The 23,271-nt window shown below is 37.1% G+C and overlaps 1 protein-coding gene across 1 annotated transcript; it reads right to left on the bottom strand.

Annotated features, from left to right (window-relative positions):
- Positions 1-24: 24 nt before the first annotated feature.
- On the bottom strand, positions 25-7,413 carry LOC310934708 (synaptosomal-associated protein 25-A-like; the record flags this gene model as incomplete). Its single annotated transcript, XM_083898503.1, has 5 exons — positions 25-39; positions 307-451; positions 1,347-1,466; positions 6,685-6,802; positions 7,410-7,413. The coding sequence occupies 5 exons, from the start codon at positions 7,411-7,413 to the stop codon at positions 25-27; spliced, it is 402 nt and encodes a 133-aa protein (XP_083754629.1).
- Positions 7,414-23,271: the final 15,858 nt, after the last annotated feature.

The following is a 23,271-nucleotide window of genomic DNA, read 5'->3' as shown; positions in this document are numbered from 1 at the left end:
GAATTTGTCAATAGGAGTATTTGCTTATGCTGCTTTTCTCTACAGAACAAGAGAGGGAAATGAGAAAGTTCCATTTTGCGAGACATGAATAATACATGGTATTATATTGCGTTGCAGTAATGGCGGTTAATAGTCGTTTTGATATGTTTCCAAACAGAAGAAGAGACACGAGCGTCAGCATTTTACAACATGGTTCAGTCAGTGTGAAGATCAGTCAGTGTTCCACATCAATCAAATCATCAATCAATGATTTTGTAAAAACGTTAAAAAACATTTAATCAAAATCTTATAATGTCAGGACTGTACCTTCTCCATGATCCTGTCGATCTGGCGATTCTGGGTGTCAATCTCGTTGCCCATGTCCAGAGCCATGTGACGCAGGTTACCGATGATGTCACCCACCTGCTCGAGATTCTCGTCCATCTCATTTTCCCGGGCATCGTCTGTTACCCTGAACACACACACAGTCTCAAGATTAGAGGTTGTGTCTGCATGAACACCAGGTCACACACACACAGCACATACTGGCACAGTGACCAGGTTCAGGAAGGCATTGCCCGCTCCGTCTGTGACATTCTCCTCCATATTTCACCTTTCTGAGGAGCAGAGTCTGAACTCAGACCAACCACCTGCACAGAGGACTAATCTGCACAGTAGATTATTTTCTGTTACATCCCGCAGTGTAACCTCATAAAAACGTCAACATTTATCTATGCTCGGTGTCTCTGGAAAGGCTGTGGAGTGACACACAAATCAATCAACATTTAGTGAACATCTGTGCCTGAAACAGACAAAACTACAGCTACACAAAGACCTTAACTTAACTACACAAAAGTACTAGGGCTGAGTGAAATGTCCATAAAAGATTATCAAGATAAGAATTTACAAATCTTTTACTGATGAATGTCTGAGAATTTTTTTTCTCCTATAGTGAAAGATGAAGAAACTAGTAACCAGTTAACTGTGGTTTAAACTTATTGATGGACAGAAAACAACAGGATGAGTAATATTGTTGTGTTATATCTTCAAATATTCTTAAGATACAGTAAAACTTAATGCTAATGAATAATGATAATTATTATTGCCAGAAATCCGTAGAATAAAATGTGCGCTAGTGAGGTGAATATATTTTAATTTAGTTTATTTAATTGTTGTTTTTCATTACTCCATAATGAGCTTGTTATATTTTTTTCAGGTTGGCTCTGGCTCCTCAAGTGGAGGATGAAGTGGTAGAAAATGGATTGGATATTCTCCACTATTTGTATTATTCTTACATTCACCCTCTCTTTTTTCTGTCCAGTTTTCAGCTTCAGGTGTTTCGATGCACAGAAATCCCTCCCTCTTACCTGCGGATGAAGCCTCCACTGATGGCCATCTGTTCACGCTCGTCCACCACACGGGCAGGCTGGCTGGCCACAACCCCGTCCTGGTTGTTCCCCCAGGCCTTGCTGGCTCCACTCTTCATCCTGGCCACCGGCAGTGATAGGGAGGATGAGGGGGGACAGTTACTCAACTGTTGGACTGAAACACTTGACATTTCTACCTCAACCAAGCAGACTCCCCATCAGTCAAAATCTACAGTGAGAGCCTTGGATTTGAGGCACTGCAACATGTCAGCATGTGACACAGAGGTGTTATTGTACTTGGCTTCATGCATCCAGCACATAAATATATGGTGGGGACTAGACTAAGTCAAGCAAAGCATAGCAGGCATGGGCTGATTGGTACAGGCTCATTCTGTAGTTACACAATACTAATGTATGTGATGTTATATCTTTTAGATATATAACATACTGTTCAGAACCAGGCACTTCTTGTATGCAAAATCACATCTGTGTATGTACAATTCAGGCATGCATTGAAATAGCTACGATATTAAGGATCAACAATCCCACTGAGACTTCTACATCTTTGCCATAATAAAACCCCTCCCCACTCCCACAGTGTGACAGAAAACAGAGAATAGATGAGCTGTTGGCAGACACACAACACAGAGTATACAGGACTGTCACATTATTCGGGGGGGGGGGGACGACGATAAATGTGGAGGACAAACTGCAAAACGAGTAAAAGAAACAAAATAAAACAATGAACTGGAGGTAGTTAACAGAGAATAACATCATGAGTCATTATTCATACACCTAGTGACCCCAAACCCTCCCCCCCATCCTTTCTCTTCTTTAAACATGTCACTGCTTTGCCTCCAGGTTTAAGTCTCTGGACAAGCTGGGACGTCAGGTCGCAGTGAAACAGAGGAGTGTGAGCCCACGCTTGTACCTGCCTTTGTTTCGAGGGCAGATCAATTTACTGACAAATACAACAGTAAATACAGCTGTGTGTTAAAGATCAGCTTCAGCAGCTGTTTTGGCACAAAGACAAAGATAAAAGTTTTAAGGCACTTTTGAAGGCAGGGTTGTCACGCATCTTTTCACATGTATAAATACTCATAGATTTATTAATGTTATTACTATCATATAAGAATAATACAGCAATATATATTTCTTGCAGCCGTGTTGCAGCGTCAGTTGCTATAGGCTTTATTGTATAACCTTGAAGTGCCGTGTTGGTGTGTTCTGGCTCCATCAGGAATGGTGATGGTTCTGCCTCCTACACTGCATTTATTAATAGAAATGGACTGAGGCAAGGCATCGCTGAGCTGCCTGTCCCTGCTGCCACACAACCAGTGTGGTAAACACACATGCTCCCCTTGCCTTGAGTCCTTTCTCTTTCTACCTCCTTTATTTTTCATTCCCCATTCTCTACTAATGTACATATTGGTTGTTTCATTTCGTCTCCTCTCACTGTCCTTTCATTTGATATCCAGTTTGTTCTCCTTTGCAGTTTGCTCCTTCAGAGTGGATATAATGCACTTCCCTAATCAGTTTTGATCTGATTGAACCAAGATGATGTGATTAGATCCAATGAGTATCACAGATCCCGCTGTTTAACGGTCTATCTGATCCATTCCCGGAGTGACCTGCAAGTTGAGCTATCCTCCAATCAAAATCCACTCCCTGTGGCATGCAGACGGGCAGAATTGGAATATATGGGGCACCCAAAAAAGTGGGAAAATACATCTCCCATCATTCTAGCCTCCGTGTATATATGTGAATTCACTTTGAGTTGACTTCCCAGCATGCTATCATGCCTCTGTCTGCTGACCTACATGTGAGCAAGTTCTCCTGCAGGAGCTTAACAAACAGTAATGTTGAGCAGTCAGTGCTACGTTAGCACAACGCTCTGCAGGAGAGACGGCACTGCAGAGAAACTGCAGCAGAGCCAGAGGGAGGAAAAAACAAGGCCGCAGCAGCAGCAACAGCAACAGCGGCAGCAACAACAGCAGCAGCAGCAGCAGCAGCAGTAGTGAGCTGTAGCACCACGTGGAGCCATGTGAAGACAAAGGCACCACGCGTATGTGGTATTTTTACACGATTTCGCCGTTTTACAGACAGATGCGACTGTATCCCTAAAAATATCTCTCCATGCATGTGTTGTAACCCAGTTTTCAGCTCCAAGGAAGAAACGGATTATACATTTTTTTTCCTTTGATCGTGTCATTTTTTTCCTCTTTGTGAGGATTTCACAACCTTCCTTCTAGCATTTGACAATATCACTCTTTTAATTTCTTTATTGCGTTTAAATCTGTTTCTCAGATACAATGCATCTTTTAACGTCTGTAATAGAGTATCAAATACGATATGGATGTTATTTCTTCTTCCCAATTATATAAACTCAAACTCTGCTGTGCTACTGGAAAGTTCTTGATCAGACTGTGTGAATGTGAAGTCAGGACAACTGAGTGTCATGGAGTTCATTATTTTCTTGATCGTGTGTGTGATCACATCACACATCTGTGTGAGCAAGAAGCTATTTTTGTCAAAAAGTAAGCTGGTGCTACGTGGGTGTGGTAAATATTCAGGATCTGTAAAATCTATAAGACGAAATTGAGAACATCTGTGACACTCAAGAGGGTGATGAGTTAAAAAGTCTTTACAGTTTCACTGCTGTTGAATCGCATTAACAGTAAAAAACACGCCAACAAGTTGTTGAGCAGCCAGTGCAGCAAATCAGGATTATTTGACTTCATCAGGGCTAAATTGGCATCTTTAGGCTGTTTATACCTCATGGTTAAATGATTATTGCAGACAGTTTAAGTCACATGACAGATTGTGTTCAACAAGGGAAATGATCTCAGATAAATCAATAAGAATATTTTTGAATAACTTTTTATGAAGCTGAAATGTGTTGACACATCTTTATAGTTGGTATGATTCAATAGTGATTAAATATTATAGTTGGGTTTTTTTTTATCTTATTAACTGTTGAGAGCCTCATATATTTTCAACTTATTTCTTTTATATCTCTGATTTGGCCCAATAAAACAAAATTATGGCTGTAATCTTATTGACGAGGGGAAACAATCAATATTGTTTTGCTGTTTTTGCCAACATGATTTTCACAGTCCATGAATACCATATACAGCAACTTTTACCTTATTTGTTCTACATCTATCTGCTTTAAATGTTTCTTTTCAGGGATTTCTCCTCTCAAAAACAAGACAAGGCTTTTTCGTTCATTATAAAAAAAAAAACATTTGTTCATCAACATCATCAACATCATTCCATATTTAACATCAGCATCATGATCTCAGTGTCTTCACGTGTAGCATTGCTGTTATGAGTTGCATCGTCATGCATGCATGAGCATTCAAAGGGTCATGCTCGCCAGTCATTCCATGTCATTGGCGCTCGGTGGTTTAAAAATGGCGGTGGGGGAAGGGAGGGAAACAAAAAGATCTGGTTTGCCCGCAGAGAGGTGAAGATCTACTGGATGTTAGAGCGGTGTGGTGGTAAAGGTCATGCAGATGAGGAGAAGTGTCAAACAGTCCTGGACCAGGCTGACCAAAGACATTTTGGAACCAAGATCACTGGATCACCAGACTGGCTCAACATTGATAATGATCTGAGTGCCAAGATGCTTCGGGAGCCGCAGCCCTGCTCTTTTTCATCTAAGTGGAATTGAAGTTGGGAAGGCCAACAGCTGAAGAGGTGTTATTGTTGACTTACTGCTAGTCCTATCACTTTGTATTCATATGAAAAGCAACCTCCTATATTGGAGGAATGAGTACAAATGTTTGACAGGAGAGGCTTCAACAGTGTATACGCCTGCATGTATATGACTCCCACTGTAAAGAAGAATAAGTGGAAGCTCAGAGAATAGGGCACTTGGTGGAAGGGTGTTGAGAGAGGTACTTATTGTTGAACCCTGGCCTTGACAGAGTGGAGGAGAGCTTATGTGGAGGATTGGACGTGTTGGCTTCTGGATTGGGATCTCGCCAACTCTATTTGCACATGCCTGGGTTGAGTGTGTACATTATTAAATCACGGTCTGTAATTTAGAAGCCTCAGTGCTACCTTCAGAGGCCAATTATGTATCAGTGAATCAGACTGGTGGATTATGGGATGCTCACCAGTTGTGGGGCTGGGGTACTAACTCTAGAGGCCAATCCAAGAGAGTCTTAGTAAGAATCCAAGGCTGCTACATGTGCCTGCAGATGATCAAAGTATGTGTCTGCATTCATCATTAGAAGTTGCATTAAAGTCGAACTGAAATCAACATTAGTTCATAATATTTTAAAATGAGAAATCAGTCAGTAAATCATTTAGACTTCACACCATCCCCTACATAATTGTCAGGAGTAACAGATTTTTGGTTCCACTTGACAGAGTCACAAGTGATAATTTAATTACTCTGAGATCTGTGTGGGAAGACATTAAAAGTTGTTAGTCCTATCTGTTCTTAGAGCACATATTATTGGGCTAATGTTTGGTTATTTTTGATCTTGTTGATTTTTATGCTGCCTTTGTTTGGTCTTTATAAATATAAAGAATACAACATTATTTGTTTGCTGCATCCTTAATCTGAAAACAGGCTAAGTCCAGCAATACTATCAGACCCGAGTGAGTTGGGAATGCACCAACATGCATCCAAATACTGCACGTTCTTTGTTTCCTTCTTCTGAACCAATTTACTTTTGCTGTGAATGAACTGTCCAGGTCAAAATGCAGTTCAGGGACTGGAACGGCACAGTGCCAAAATCTCAACAGTCATGTGAAGCTGCTTGGCTAAAGCAGCATTGTGTGAAGTCAACGGATTGAATTTAATATATCTGTGTAATATACAGATATATTTAAAAGTTACACACTACCCATAAATGACTCCTCACATGTGTGAAATCACAGAATAAAGCAACTAATTAGCTTTGCCCCTCATACTAACCCTAGCTCCCATGAGGCTAGTTGTTGAGGCTCCTTGCGAATATTTATGTCGAGTGGCACACTGTACAATTAGCAGTTCACCGTGAAATTAGCAGCCCGCCACCTTTACAATAAAATGTCAATCAACCACTGGAAGGGCCAAAATTTCCTAACACAAAAACTAATTCCAATTTCAGTTCGACTTTAAATATGCAGTGCATGTGTGTGTTTGTGTGTATTTTAAAGCACATGGCTGAGAAAAGGCTGGAGTCAGGATTTATTTGGAGCATGAGCAGAGCGGACTATTGTCTGATGGCCATCGTGATGTCACTTCTACCTCGGTTATTTTTATTTTTAAATTTTTTTTTTTTAGATATTTACTCGTATCTTTGAATGGCAGGCAGGCAGGCAGGCAAGCAGCACCTACTTGTTACATGGACAGGAGCAAAGACCACAGAATTTCCCTAGATCGTTCAAATTCTTTTCTGCATCCTTCAGGTCCTTATTGATTTGGTCCATTCCCTCCTCGATGCGCTCCAGTTGCTCTGATTAAACACAAGTCATTTATCCCCCACAGAACGAAGCACGAGAAGAGAGAGGGGGAGGAAGAGGAGAGGAAGAGAGAGATAAAGAGAAGACAAAGGAGAGAAGACAACAACTTCAGACACTCACTGTGACAAAAGAAAGTCAAACAAAACCAAAAAAAAAAGAGGAAAACTGGACGCCACCACATATGTAAAGAACCTTTGAGGCACGTTGTCAGTACCTACTTGTTACATGGACATATGAAAAGCCCACAGCATTTCCCTAAATCTTTTAAATTTTTCTCGGCTTCCTTCATGTCTTGGTTGATATGGTTCATGCCATCTTCAACACGATCGAGTTGCTCTGGTCAGGACAAAGGGATGACAGTAGTGGAATGAATTTCATTGACTGATTGACAGAAATATGAGTTATTATGAGCAGTAACTTGAGTTGTGTGTGTGCGCACTGGTGTCTATTATAACATTTTTGGGCCAGACTAACACACTTTTAGTGGACATAAGATAGAATGTCGTAATTGCCACACAGGATTACATTGTTGCCGTGTTGTGGCTGCTGGCCGAACCAATCTACAGGAACATTTCAAAAAATTATTATTCACTGACACACCCATTACTTTTATAAACATAGGGCATAAATGGCACATAAATCACATAATTCTCCTTAAAGGGACACTTTAATAGTCAATCAGTTGTGGAGATTTAGGGCCAGTTTGTGAAATAAACTTGGAACCTCCAAGTAATAAGCCCCTGAGTCAGCTGGTGAAGGAGAGGATGCTCCCACAAATCTGCTGTAAGGGAAACGCAGTGGTGATAATCTATTTACTGTCTTTAATTTTATTAATTTTTATACTTTAAATTGTGAATGAATTCAGTGAGTCTGGTCATCTCACTGTTGGTTGCTTAATAACGATGCCTGCGACAAACACCTTGGTTAATGTTTTACATGCATTATTAGGTGCTGCGTGTGAATATAGGCCCCTCACACTATCACATCTTCTGCCACAATAGAGCAGATACAATGGGCTTGTTCTACTAAAAGCTATGGGTGTTGCTTTGGCAGGTCTTGCGAATGGTTTTTGCAACATAATGGAACTGATTTAAAGTATGTATGAGTGGATTCTGGTTCATGAGCAGCGTGGCTTTTGTCAAGCTGATGTGGTGGATGGTGGGTCGGTGACGGTTCCACTGCACAATGGATTTCAATCCCGATTAAAGGAAACAAGGTGCAGGCAGAGTTTGAAAGGGTGAAGTACATTTATAAATATGGATTGAGAAAATAGTTCATTGACTTTTTTCAGATTTGTAAAATCCCTGATTGGCATGCATTTATGTAAATATATTCAACAAAGAAATGATCCGCGATGACGAGTCAGTGTTATTAGAGTGAAGTGGGTTAATGGCACCGAGCATATTGCACTTATCATTTCATTGTTAAGAAATTGGTCGGTGGTAAAATATTTGCATTTTTATCACCTGAAGCAAAACTGTATACTTAATAACTGTCTCCAGCATCAAGTGCTATAGCTCGCACTTGATGTTTGCGCTAAAGTCAATAACATAAGATCAGAGGTCAGCTCAGGCTCTCAGCCTCCTGTGTGTCTAGTCAGTCGTTGCAATTAGTTTCTGAGTGGTGGGTGCAGAAAAGAGCTGTGGACGGACCGAGGATTAGGGGATAAAAGAAGAGGGTAGGGCTGAGCAATTAGCTGTTTTTAAATCAAATTAGCAAATTGCAAAGGCTGCAACTCAATCATTCTGTATTTTACTGTATTATTATCAATTCAAATAAAAAAAATGTAACTCGTATCATTAAGTCTCCCTCCTTGCAACAGAATATACTGTAGAGCCATTAATGATTTGATTGTGATGAGCGGTAATGCTCACATTTTAGAGCCTTTACACAATTAATATTGACTCAAAAATAATTATGTAGCAAATCTAATCATGACTGCAATAAAGGTCAGCAAAAACCAGATTTACGCTGGATTTACATGTTTGGTACTGTGTAGCAAGAGTTGCTAAAGTGGCTAAGGTGATGGCGATATGACATCCGTTGAGTAACTGAGAGAACAACCTGAACGGTAAATGTGATTAGATTAGCTGACACAGAAGTTAATGCTTGGAAAGTTGCACATTTCTCAACTTCTGCCGCACGTGGTGCAAGTTAAGTGAAGCAGTGGACCCATGATGCATTTGGCGATGCTTAACACTGCTCTATTTAAAGTGAATGAGAAACGTTTCAGTTGACTCCTCCACAGCGTTCATGTTAATCCAGAGTTAATGCTCCTTTACACAGGATTGGTGAGTCAGTTCACAGCCAATTGGAGAACTTTTGGGTCCATGTCTCTCCAAAATAAAAAGCCAAGTGTAGCTCCAGGTACCTTTTCATTACCCACTTCTGTCATGTTCCAACACAATAAACCCTTTGATTAAATGTGAGTGGTTGGTTTGTTCATTAACAAATTGCATGAAACCAGGGATTGTACAAAGCAGAATATGAGCTGAGACAGAAGTGAACATTTTTGTCTTTACCAGCTAAATCGATCGTTTCTTTTTTTCCCCTTTCCACCTTGATTTGTCAGCAGCTTGGCAGGGTTTGTTTGGCTGTTCTCTGAACTGTTTTTAGTCAACATTTAAGACAGTTTGGCTTAATTATACCATATTAAAGGTCATCTGTGCCATATGTTACAGTGGAGAAAGCCCATTTGCTGTAAATGTTGTGGTATGATATAACATCTACTGGCACTGATTTCAAGGTGACTACGTCTGTGACACTATTGTTGTTGGGATTTCATCGTTTTAACGTCCTTAACGCAATTTTCCTAAGTGATTGTGGAAAACACAAACAGATCTAAGAACAGCCAAAGAAGTCGCCCTGTCACCGGCTGCCACAGAGACAAACACGTTCACTCAGATGGATTATGCAAAATTAATCATTTATCTTGCTGTTGAGCTGTAGGGTTTTGGCACTGCATAGGCCGCCGTTAAATAATCCTTGACTGATCTGCTCATGTTTTGGCACTTTCAAGATTTCCTGTTCTTGTCTTTGTGAGGCAAATCAAACACTTTAAGGCAAATCAAAATGAAAAAAAATAATAAAAAGTTAAGTCACTGCCTAAGTGCATGGATCGCTTTCCTGATTTTCAAAAATTCATTAAAAATATTCCTTAAGCGATATGCAAATATTTTCAACGGATTCTTGTTCAGGGCGTCGTTGACTATGACTAAGTACAATTTCAAGACATTCCAACATACTTTGAATGTCCAAGTGCATGGATCGCTTTCCTGATTTTCAAAAGTTCATTAAAAATATTCTTCAAGAGATATGCAAATATATTCAACGGATTCTTGTTCAGGGCATGCTTGACTATGACTGTGTACAATTTCAAGACATTCCAAGATACTTTTGGGGTCTTTTTTGACGAAAAAGTTAAGTCACTGCCTAAGTGCACAGACTTTCCTCATTTTCAAAAATTCATTAAAAATATTCCTTGAGAGATATGCAAATATTTTCAATTGATTCTTGTTCAGGGCGTCGTTGACTATGACTGAGTACAATTTCAAGACATTCCAACATACTTGGAATGTCCAAGTGCATGGATCGCTTTTCGGATTTTCAAAAATTCATTAAAAATATTCTTCAAGAGATATGCAAATATATTCAACGGTTTCTTGTTCAAGGCATGCTTGACTATGACTGTGTACAATTTCAAGACATTCCAAGATACTTTTGGGGTCTTTTTTGAATAAAAAGTTAAGTCACTGCCTCAGTGTACAGACTATCCTCATTTTCAAAAATTCATTAAAAATATTCCTTAAGAGATATGCAAATATTTTCAATAGATTCTTGTTCAGGGCGTCGTTGACTATGACTGAGTACAATTTCAAGACATTCCAACATACTTGGAATGTCCAAGTGCATGGATCGCTTTCCCAATTTTCAAAAATTAATTAAAAATTTTCTTCAAGATATATGCAAATATATTCAAAGGATTCTTGTTCAGGGCATGCTTGACTATGACTGTGTACAATTTCAAGACATTCCAAGATACTTTTGGGGTCTTTTTTGATGAAATAGTTAAGTCACTGCCTAAGTGCATGGATCGCTTTCCTGATTTTCAAAAATTCATTAAAAATATTCCTTAAGCGATATGCAAATATTTTCAACGGATTCTTGTTCAGGGCGTCGTTGACTATGACTGAGTACAATTTCAAGACATTCCAACTTACTTGGAATGTCCAACTGCATGGATAGCTTTCCGGATTTTCAAAAATTCATTAAAAATATTCTTCAAGAGATATGCAAATATATTCAACGGATTCTTGTTCAGGGCATGCTTGACTATGACTGTGTACAATTTCAAGACATTCCAAGATACTTTTGGGGTATTTTTTGACGAAAAAGTTAAGTCACTGCCTAAGTGCATGGATCGCTTTCCTGATTTTCAAAAATTCATTAAAAATATTCCTTAAGCGATATGCAAATATTTTCAACGGATTCTTGTTCAGGGCGTCGTTGACTATGACTGAGTACAATTTCAAGACATTCCAACATACTTGGAATGTCCAAGTGCATGGATCGCTTTCCTGATTTTCAAAAGTTCATTAAAAATATTCTTCAAGAGATATGCAAATATATTCAACGGATTCTTGTTCAGGGCATGCTTGACTATGACTGTGTACAATTTCAAGACATTCCAAGATACTTTTGGGGTCTTTTAAGACGAAAAAGTTAAGTCACTGCCTAAGTGCATGGATCGCTTTCCTGATTTTCAAAAATTCATTAAAAATATTCCTTAAGTGATATGCAAATATTTGCAACGGATTCTTGTTCAGGGCGTCGTTGACTATGACTGAGTACAATTTCAAGACATTCCAACATACTTGGAATGTCCAAGTGCATGGATCGCTTTCCTGATTTTCAAAAGTTCATTAAAAATATTCTTCAAGAGATATGCAAATATATTCAACGGATTCTTATTCAGGGCATGCTTGACTATGACTGTGTACAATTTCAAGAAATTTCAAGATACTTTTGGGGTCTTTTTTGAATAAAAAGTTAAGTCACTGCCTAAGTGCACAGACTTTCCTCATTTCCAAAAATTCATTAAAAATATTCCTTAGGAGATATGCAAATATTTTCAATGGATTCTTGTTCAGGGCGTCGTTGACTATGACTGAGTACAATTTCAAGACATTCCAACATACTTGGAATGTCCAAATGCATGGATCGCTTTCTGGATTTTCCAAAATTCATTAAAAATATTCTTCAAGAGATATGCAAATATATTCAACGGATTCTTGTTCAGGTTATGCTTGACTATGACTGTGTACAATTTCAAGACATTCCAAGATACTTTTGGGGTCTTTTTTGACGAAAAAGTTAAGTCATTGCCTCAGTGCATGGATCGCTTTCCTGATTTTCAAAAATTCATTAAAAATATTCCTTAAGCAATATGCGAATATTTTCAACGGATTCTTGTTCAGGGTGTCGTTGACTGTGACAAAGTACAATTTCAAGACATTCCAACATACTTTGAATGTCCAAGTGCATGGATCGCTTTCCTGATTTTCAAAAGTTCATTAAAAATATTCTTGAAGAGATATGCAAATATATTCAACGGAGTCTTGTTCAGGGCATGCTTGACTATGACTGTGTACAATTTCAAGACATTCCAAGATACTTTTGGCGTCTTTTTTGAATAAAACGTTAAGTCACTGCCTGAGTGCACAGACTTTCCTCATTTTCAAAAATTCATTAAAAATATTCCTTAAGAGATATGCAAATATTTTCAATTGATTCTTGTTCAGGGCGTCGTTGACTATGACTGAGTACAATTTCAAGACATTCCAACATACTTGGAATGTCCAAGTGCATGGATCGCTTTTCGGATTTTCAAAAATTCATTAAAAATATTCTTCAAGAGATATGCAAATAAATTCAACGGATTCTTGTTCAGGGCATGCTTGACTATGACTGTGTACAATTTCAAGAAATTCCAAGATACTTTTGGGGTCTTTTTTGAATAAAAAGTTAAGTCACTGCCTAAGTGCACAGACTTTCCTCATTTCCAAAAATTCATTAAAAATATTCCTTAGGAGATATGCAAATATTTTCAATGGATTCTTGTTCAGGACGTCGTTGACTATGACTGAGTACAATTTCAAGACATTCCAACATACTTGGAATGTCCAAGTGCATGGATCGCTTTCTGGATTTTCCAAAATTCATTAAAAATATTCTTCAAGAGATATGCAAATATATTCAACGGATTCTTGTTCAGGTTATGCTTGACTATGACTGTGTACAATTTCAAGACATTCCAAGATACTTTTGGGGTCTTTTTTGACGAAAAAGTTAAGTCATTGCCTCAGTGCATGGATCGCTTTCCTGATTTTCAAAAATTCATTAAAAATATTCCTTAAGCGATATGCGAATATTTTCAACGGATTCTTGTTCAGGGTGTCGTTGACTATGACAAAGTACAATTTCAAGACATTCCAACATACTTGGAATGTCCAAGTGCATGGATCGCTTTCCTGATTTTCAAAAGTTCATTAAAAATATTCTTCAAGAGATATGCAAATATATTCAACGGAGTCTTGTTCAGGGCATGCTTGACTATGACTGTGTACAATTTCAAGACATTCCAAGATACTTTTGGCGTCTTTTTTGAATAAAACGTTAAGTCACTGCCTGAGTGCACAGACTTTCCTCATTTTCAAAAATTCATTAAAAATATTCCTTAAGAGATATGCAAATATTTTCAATTGATTCTTGTTCAGGGCGTCGTTGACTATGACTGAGTACAATTTCAAGACATTCCAACATACTTGGAATGTCCAAGTGCATGGATCGCTTTTCGGATTTTCAAAAATTCATTAAAAATATTCTTCAAGAGATATGCAAATATATTCAACGGTTTCTTGTTCAGGGCATGCTTGACTATGACTGTGTACAATTTCAAGAAATTCCAAGATACTTTTGGGGTCTTTTTTGACGAAAAAATTAAGTCACTGCCTAAGTGCATGGATTGCTTTCCTGATTTTCAAAAATTCATTAAAAATATTCCTTAAGCGATATGCAAATATTTGCAACGGATTCTTGTTCAGGGCGTCGTTGACTATGACTGAGTACAATTTCAAGACATTCCAACATACTACGAATGTCCAAGTGCATGGATGGCTTTCCTGATTTTCAAAAGTTCATTAAAAATATTCTTCAAGAGATATGCAAATATATTCAACGGATTCTTGTTCAGGGCGTGCTTGACTATGACTGTGTACAATTTCAAGAAATTCCAAGATACTTTTGGGGTCTTTTTTGAATAAAAAGTTAAGTCACTGCCTCAGTGCACAGACTTTCCTCATTTCCAAAAATTCATTAAAAATATTCCTTAAGAGATATGCAAATATTTTCAATGGATTCTTGTTCAGGGCGTCGTTGACTATGACTGAGTACAATTTCAAGACATTCCAACATACTTGGAATGTCCAAGTGCATGGATCGCTTTCTGGATTTTCCAAAATTCATTAAAAATATTCTTCAAGAGATATGCAAATATATTCAACGGATTCTTGTTCAGGGCATGCTTGACTATGACTGTGTACAATTTCAAGACATTCCAAGATACTTTTGGGGTCTTTTTTGACGAAAAAGTTAAGTCACTGCCTAAGTGCATGGATCGCTTTCCTGATTTTCAAAAATTCATTAAAAATATTCCTTAAGAGATATGCAAATATTTTCAACGGATTCTTGTTCAGGGCGTCGTTGACTATGACTGAGTACAATTTCAAGACATTCCAACATACTTGGAATGTCCAAGTGCATGGATCGCTTTCCTGATTTTCAAAAGTTCATTAAAAATATTCTTCAAGAGATATGCAAATATATTCAACGGATTCTTGTTCAGGGCGTGCTTGACTATGACTGTGTACAATTTCAAGACATTCCAAGATACTTTTGGGGTCTTTTTTGAATAAAACGTTAAGTCACTGCCTCAGTGCACAGACTTTCCTCATTTTCAAAAATTCATTAAAAATATTCCTTAAGAGATATGCAAATATTTTCAATGGATTCTTGTTCAGGGCGTCGTTGACTATGACTGAGTACAATTTCAAGACATTCCAACTTACTTTGAATGTCCAAGTGCATGGATCGCTTTCCTGATTTTCAAAAGTTCATTAAAAATATTCTTCAAGAGATATGCAAATATATTCAACGGATTCTTGTTCAGGGCATGCTTGACTATGACTGTGTACAATTTCAAGACATTCCAAGATACTTTTGGGGTCTTTTAAGACGAAAAAGTTAAGTCACTGCCTAAGTGCATGGATCGCTTTCCTGATTTTCAAAAATTCATTAAAAATATTCCTTAAGTGATATGCAAATATTTGCAACGGATTCTTGTTCAGGGCGTCGTTGACTATGACTGAGTACAATTTCAAGACATTCCAACATACTTGGAATGTCCAAGTGCATGGATCGCTTTCCTGATTTTCAAAAGTTCATTAAAAATATTCTTCAAGAGATATGCAAATATATTCAACGGATTCTTATTCAGGGCATGCTTGACTATGACTGTGTACAATTTCAAGAAATTTCAAGATACTTTTGGGGTCTTTTTTGAATAAAAAGTTAAGTAACTGCCTAAGTGCACAGACTTTCCTCATTTCCAAAAATTCATTAAAAATATTCCTTAGGAGATATGCAAATATTTTCAATGGATTCTTGTTCAGGGCGTCGTTGACTATGACTGAGTACAATTTCAAGACATTCCAACATACTTGGAATGTCCAAATGCATGGATCGCTTTCTGGATTTTCCAAAATTCATTAAAAATATTCTTCAAGAGATATGCAAATATATTCAACGGATTCTTGTTCAGGTTATGCTTGACTATGACTGTGTACAATTTCAAGACATTCCAAGATACTTTTGGGGTCTTTTTTGACGAAAAAGTTAAGTCATTGCCTCAGTGCATGGATCGCTTTCCTGATTTTCAAAAATTCATTAAAAATATTCCTTAAGCAATATGCGAATATTTTCAACGGATTCTTGTTCAGGGTGTCGTTGACTGTGACAAAGTACAATTTCAAGACATTCCAACATACTTTGAATGTCCAAGTGCATGGATCGCTTTCCTGATTTTCAAAAGTTCATTAAAAATATTCTTGAAGAGATATGCAAATATATTCAACGGATTCTTGTTCAGGGCATGCTTGACTATGACTGTGTACAATTTCAAGACATTCCAAGATACTTTTGGCGTCTTTTTTGAATAAAACGTTAAGTCACTGCCTGAGTGCACAGACTTTCCTCATTTTCAAAAATTCATTAAAAATATTCCTTAAGAGATATGCAAATATTTTCAATTGATTCTTGTTCAGGGCGTCGTTGACTATGACTGAGTACAATTTCAAGACATTCCAACATACTTGGAATGTCCAAGTGCATGGATCGCTTTTCGGATTTTCAAAAATTCATTAAAAATATTCTTCAAGAGATATGCAAATAAATTCAACGGATTCTTGTTCAGGGCATGCTTGACTATGACTGTGTACAATTTCAAGAAATTCCAAGATACTTTTGGGGTCTTTTTTGAATAAAAAGTTAAGTCACTGCCTAAGTGCACAGACTTTCCTCATTTCCAAAAATTCATTAAAAATATTCCTTAGGAGATATGCAAATATTTTCAATGGATTCTTGTTCAGGACGTCGTTGACTATGACTGAGTACAATTTCAAGACATTCCAACATACTTGGAATGTCCAAGTGCATGGATCGCTTTCTGGATTTTCCAAAATTCATTAAAAATATTCTTCAAGAGATATGCAAATATATTCAACGGATTCTTGTTCAGGTTATGCTTGACTATGACTGTGTACAATTTCAAGACATTCCAAGATACTTTTGGGGTCTTTTTTGACGAAAAAGTTAAGTCATTGCCTCAGTGCATGGATCGCTTTCCTGATTTTCAAAAATTCATTAAAAATATTCCTTAAGCGATATGCGAATATTTTCAACGGATTCTTGTTCAGGGTGTCGTTGACTATGACAAAGTACAATTTCAAGACATTCCAACATACTTGGAATGTCCAAGTGCATGGATCGCTTTCCTGATTTTCAAAAGTTCATTAAAAATATTCTTCAAGAGATATGCAAATATATTCAACGGAGTCTTGTTCAGGGCATGCTTGACTATGACTGTGTACAATTTCAAGACATTCCAAGATACTTTTGGCGTCTTTTTTGAATAAAACGTTAAGTCACTGCCTGAGTGCACAGACTTTCCTCATTTTCAAAAATTCATTAAAAATATTCCTTAAGAGATATGCAAATATTTTCAATTGATTCTTGTTCAGGGCGTCGTTGACTATGACTGAGTACAATTTCAAGACATTCCAACATACTTGGAATGTCCAAGTGCATGGATCGCTTTTCGGATTTTCAAAAATTCATTAAAAATATTCTTCAAGAGATATGCAAATATATTCAACGGTTTCTTGTTCAGGGCATGCTTGACTATGACTGTGTACAATTTCAAGAAATTCCAAGATACTTTTGGGGTCTTTTTTGACGAAAAAATTAAGTCACTGCCTAAGTGCATGGATTGCTTTCCTGATTTTCAAAAATTCATTAAAAATATTCCTTAAGCGATATGCAAATATTTGCAACGGATTCTTGTTCAGGGCGTCGTTGACTATGACTGAGTACAATTTCAAGACATTCCAACATACTACGAATGTCCAAGTGCATGGATGGCTTTCCTGATTTTCAAAAGTTCATTAAAAATATTCTTCAAGAGATATGCAAATATATTCAACGGATTCTTGTTCAGGGCGTGCTTGACTATGACTGTGTACAATTTCAAGAAATTCCAAGATACTTTTGGGGTCTTTTTTGAATAAAAAGTTAAGTCACTGCCTCAGTGAACAGACTTTCCTCATTTCCAAAAATTCATTAAAAATATTCCTTAAGAGATATGCAAATATTTTCAATGGATTCTTGTTCAGGGCGTCGTTGACTATGACTGAGTACAATTTCAAGACATTCCAACATACTTGGAATGTCCAAGTGCATGGATCGCTTTCTGGATTTTCCAAAATTCATTAAAAATATTCTTCAAGAGATATGCAAATATATTCAACGGATTCTTGTTCAGGGCATGCTTGACTATGACTGTGTACAATTTCAAGACATTCCAAGATACTTTTGGGGTCTTTTTTGACGAAAAAGTTAAGTCACTGCCTAAGTGCATGGATCGCTTTCCTGATTTTCAAAAATTCATTAAAAATATTCCTTAAGAGATATGCAAATATTTTCAACGGATTCTTGTTCAGGGCGTCGTTGACTATGACTGAGTACAATTTCAAGACATTCCAACATACTTGGAATGTCCAAGTGCATGGATCGCTTTCCTGATTTTCAAAAGTTCATTAAAAATATTCTTCAAGAGATATGCAAATATATTCAACGGATTCTTGTTCAGGGCGTGCTTGACTATGACTGTGTACAATTTCAAGACATTCCAAGATACTTTTGGGGTCTTTTTTGAATAAAACGTTAAGTCACTGCCTCAGTGCACAGACTTTCCTCATTTTCAAAAATTCATTAAAAATATTCCTTAAGAGATATGCAAATATTTTCAATGGATTCTTGTTCAGGGCTTCGTTGACTATGACTGAGTACAATTTCAAGACATTCCAACTTACTTGGAGTATCCAAGTGCATGGATAGCTTTCCGGATTTTCAAAAATTCATTAAAAATATTCTTCAAGAGATATGCAAATATATTCAACGGATTCTTGTTCAGGGCATGCTTGACTATGACTGTGTACAATTTCAAGACATTCCAAGATATTTTTGGGGTCTTTTTTGAAAAAAAAGTTAAGTCACTGCCTCAGTGCATGGATCGCTTTCCTGATTTTCAAAAATTCATTAAAAATATTCCTTAAGCGATATGCAAATATTTTCAACGGATTCTTGTTCAGGGCGTCGTTGACTATGACTGAGTACAATTTCAAGACATTCCAACATACTTGGAATGTCCAAGTGCATGGATCGCTTTCCGGATTTTCAAAAATTCATTCAAAATATTATTCAAGAGATATGCAAATATATTCAATGGATTCTTGTTCAGGGCATGCTTGACTATGACTGTGTACAATTTCAAGACATTCCAAGATACTTTTGGGGTCTTTTTTGACAAAAAAGTTAAGTCACTTACCTAAGTGCATGGATCGCTTTCCTGATTTTCAAAAGTTCATTAAAAATATTCTTCAAGAGATATGCAAATATATTCAACGGATTCTTGTTCAGGGCGTGCTTGACTATGACTGTGTACAATTTCAAGAAATTCCAAGATACTTTTGGGGTCTTTTTTGAATAAAAAGTTAAGTCACTGCCTAAGTGCACAGACTTTCCTCATTTCCAAAAATTCATTAAAAATATTCCTTAAGAGATATGCAAATATTTTCAATGGATTCTTTTTCAGGGCGTCGTTGACTATGACTGAGTACAATTTCAAGACATTCCAACATACTTGGAACGTCCAAGTGCATGGATCGCTTTCTGGATTTTCCAAAATTCATTAAAAATATTCTTCAAGAGATATGCAAATATATTCAACGGATTCTTGTTCAGGGCATGCTTGACTATGACTGTGTACAATTTCAAGACATTCCAAGATACTTTTGGGGTCTTTTTTGAATAAAACGTTAAGTCACTGCCTAAGTGCACAGACTTTCCTCATTTTCAAAAATTCATTAAAAATATTCCTTAAGAGATATGCAAATATTTTCAATGGATTCTTGTTCAGGGCTTCGTTGACTATGACTGAGTACAATTTCAAGACATTCCAACATACTACGAATGTCCAAGTGCATGGATCGCTTTCCTGATTTTCAAAAGTTCATTAAAAATATTCTTCAAGAGATATGCAAATATATTCAACGGATTCTTGTTCAGGGCGTGCTTGACTATGACTGTGTACAATTTCAAGAAATTCCAAGATACTTTTGGGGTCTTTTTTGAATAAAAAGTTAAGTCACTGCCTCAGTGCACAGACTTTCCTCATTTCCAAAAATTCATTAAAAATATTCCTTAAGAGATATGCAAATATTTTCAATGGATTCTTGTTCAGGGCGTCGTTGACTATGACTGAGTACAATTTCAAGACATTCCAACATACTTGGAATGTCCAAGTGCATGGATCGCTTTCTGGATTTTCCAAAATTCATTAAAAATATTCTTCAAGAGATATGCAAATATATTCAACGGATTCTTGTTCAGGGCATGCTTGACTATGACTGTGTACAATTTCAAGAAATTCCAAGATACTTTTGGGGTCTTTTTTGAATAAAAAGTTAAGTCACTGCCTCAGTGCACAGACTTTCCTCATTTCCAAAAATTCATTAAAAATATTCCTTAAGAGATATGCAAATATTTTCAATGGATTCTTGTTCAGGGCGTCGTTGACTATGACTGAGTACAATTTCAAGACATTCCAACATACTTGGAATGTCCAAGTGCATGGATCGCTTTCTGGATTTTCCAAAATTCATTAAAAATATTCTTCAAGAGATATGCAAATATATTCAACGGATTCTTGTTCAGGGCATGCTTGACTATGACTGTGTACAATTTCAAGACATTCCAAGATACTTTTGGGGTCTTTTTTGACGAAAAAGTTAAGTCACTGCCTAAGTGCATGGATCGCTTTCCTGATTTTCAAAAATTCATTAAAAATATTCCTTAAGAGATATGCAAATATTTTCAACGGATTCTTGTTCAGGGCGTCGTTGACTATGACTGAGTACAATTTCAAGACATTCCAACATACTTGGAATGTCCAAGTGCATGGATCGCTTTCCTGATTTTCAAAAGTTCATCAAAAATATTCTTCAAGAGATATGCAAATATATTCAACGGATTCTTGTTCAGGGCATGCTTGACTATGACTGTGTACAATTTCAAGACATTCCAAGATACTTTTGGGGTCTTTTTTGAATAAAACGTTAAGTCACTGCCTCAGTGCACAGACTTTCCTCATTTTCAAAAATTCATTAAAAATATTCCTTAAGAGATATGCAAATATTTTCAATGGATTCTTGTTCAGGGCTTCGTTGACTATGACTGAGTACAATTTCAAGACATTCCAACTTACTTGGAGTATCCAAGTGCATGGATAGCTTTCCGGATTTTCAAAAATTCATTAAAAATATTCTTCAAGAGATATGCAAATATATTCAACGGATTCTTGTTCAGGGCATGCTTGACTATGACTGTGTACAATTTCAAGACATTCCAAGATATTTTTGGGGTCTTTTTTGAAAAAAAAGTTAAGTCACTGCCTCAGTGCATGGATCGCTTTCCTGATTTTCAAAAATTCATTAAAAATATTCCTTAAGCGATATGCAAATATTTTCAACGGATTCTTGTTCAGGGCGTCGTTGACTATGACTGAGTACAATTTCAAGACATTCCAACATACTTGGAATGTCCAAGTGCATGGATCGCTTTCCGGATTTTCAAAAATTCATTAAAAATATTATTCAAGAGATATGCAAATATATTCAATGGATTCTTGTTCAGGGCATGCTTGACTATGACTGTGTACAATTTCAAGACATTCCAAGATACTTTTGGGGTCTTTTTTGACAAAAAAGTTAAGTCACTTACCTAAGTGCATGGATCGCTTTCCTGATTTTCAAAAATTCATTAAAAATATTCCTTGAGAGATATGCAAATATTTTCAACGGATTCTTCTTCAGGGCGTCGTTGACTATGACTGAGTACAATTTCAAGACATTCCAACATACTTGGAATGTCCAAGTGCATGGATCACTTTCCTGATTTTCAAAAATTCATTAAAAATATTATTCAAGAGATATGCAAATATATTCAACAGATTCTTCGTCAGGGCATGCTTGACTATGACTGTGTACAATTTCAAGACATTCCAATTTACTTTTGGGTTTTTTTTGAAAAAAAAGTCAAGTCACTAAGTGCATCAGGGCAAATGGATCGTTTCCTCCGTCTCACCTTATTTTCTGCTGTGTGATCTATGGTGTCCAAACGTTTGTTTCCAGCGACTGGGCGACATGGATGAACTCCTGCAGCTTTAATGCTTTAAAAACAAACCAAAAACATCAAAAGTTAAGTCACTGCCTAAGTGCATGGATCGCTTTCCTAATTTTCAAAAATTCATTAAAAATATTACTTAAGAGATATGCAAATATTTTCAACGGATTCTTGTTCAGGGTGTCGTTGACTATGACTGTGTACAATTTCAAGATATTCCAAGATACTTTTGTTTTTTTTCTGTTAAATCAATCAATCAATCAATCATTTTTTGTATAGCCCACAGTTTACAAAACATAGTTTGTCTCAGGGACTTCACAGGGTTGGTAACATCCTCTGTCCTTAGACCTTCGACCAGGGTAAGGAAAAACTACCAGCGAAAAAACTCTTCTAACAGGGAAAAGGGTAGAAACCTTAGGGAGAACCACAGTTGAGGGATCCACTCCCTGGACGGACAGACGTGCAGTAGATGTTACCAAAAACATACAATACACAATGACAAAGAATAAAAAGTGAAAAGTCTTTAAATGCCAGGATCATCTGTCACAGCCTGTCGTGAAGGCTGTTGTGGTCAGAGACTTGAAGATGACGGAGTCCTCTTTCCTGTCCTGACCTCATGTCGTTCACTGGTGTCAGCAGAACTGTAAGAGATTAAACATCAGTTAGAGAAGGTCTACATGTGAATTTATGGTCTACATGTGGATTTATGTGCTACATGTGGATTTATGGTCTACATGTGGATTTATGGTGTACATGTGGATTTATGGTGTACATGTGGATGTATGGTGTACATGTGGATTTATGTGCTACATGTGGATTTATGGTCTAAATGTGGATTTATGGTCTACATGTCATGGGGGACATCGGGTAAGTGGTGAGGGTTGAGAAATCGAGGACGGGGTAGAGAAAGTGCGGCTCGTGCAAAGTCTGTGTGCTCATTCTAAGTGCATGATGGGAAATTCCTCCAGCAGTCTAAGCCTATGGCAGCATAAGATAGACTATTCTAATCAGGACATACCTGATCTAGCTTCGACTATAGTCTATGTTAAAAAGGTAGGTTTTCAGTCTCACCTTAAAGGCAGAGACAGAGTCAGACTGTCTGACTGAAAGCAGAAGTTGGTTCCACAGGAGAGGAGCCTGGTAGATAAATGTTCTACCACCGATTCTACTTCTAGTTATTTTAGGAATAACCAGTAGACCTGAGTTCAGGGTCTATTGGGTTGATATAAAGTGATTAAGTCACAAATATAAGAAGGTGCCTGATTATTCAGGGCCTTGTATGTGAGTAGAAGTATTTTAAAATCTATTCTACTTTTCACTGGGAGCCAGTGAAGAGAAGCCAAGACAGGAGTCGTATAATCACGTCGTCTGGTTCCAGTCAGTATCC

The sequence above is a fragment of the Microchirus variegatus genome, assembly GCF_963457635.1.
Source record: "Microchirus variegatus genome assembly, chromosome: 12".
Lineage (NCBI taxonomy): Eukaryota > Metazoa > Chordata > Actinopteri > Pleuronectiformes > Soleidae > Microchirus > Microchirus variegatus.
The sequence above is the reverse complement of the archived record's forward strand: the minus strand, read 5'-3'. Positions and strand labels throughout refer to the sequence as shown.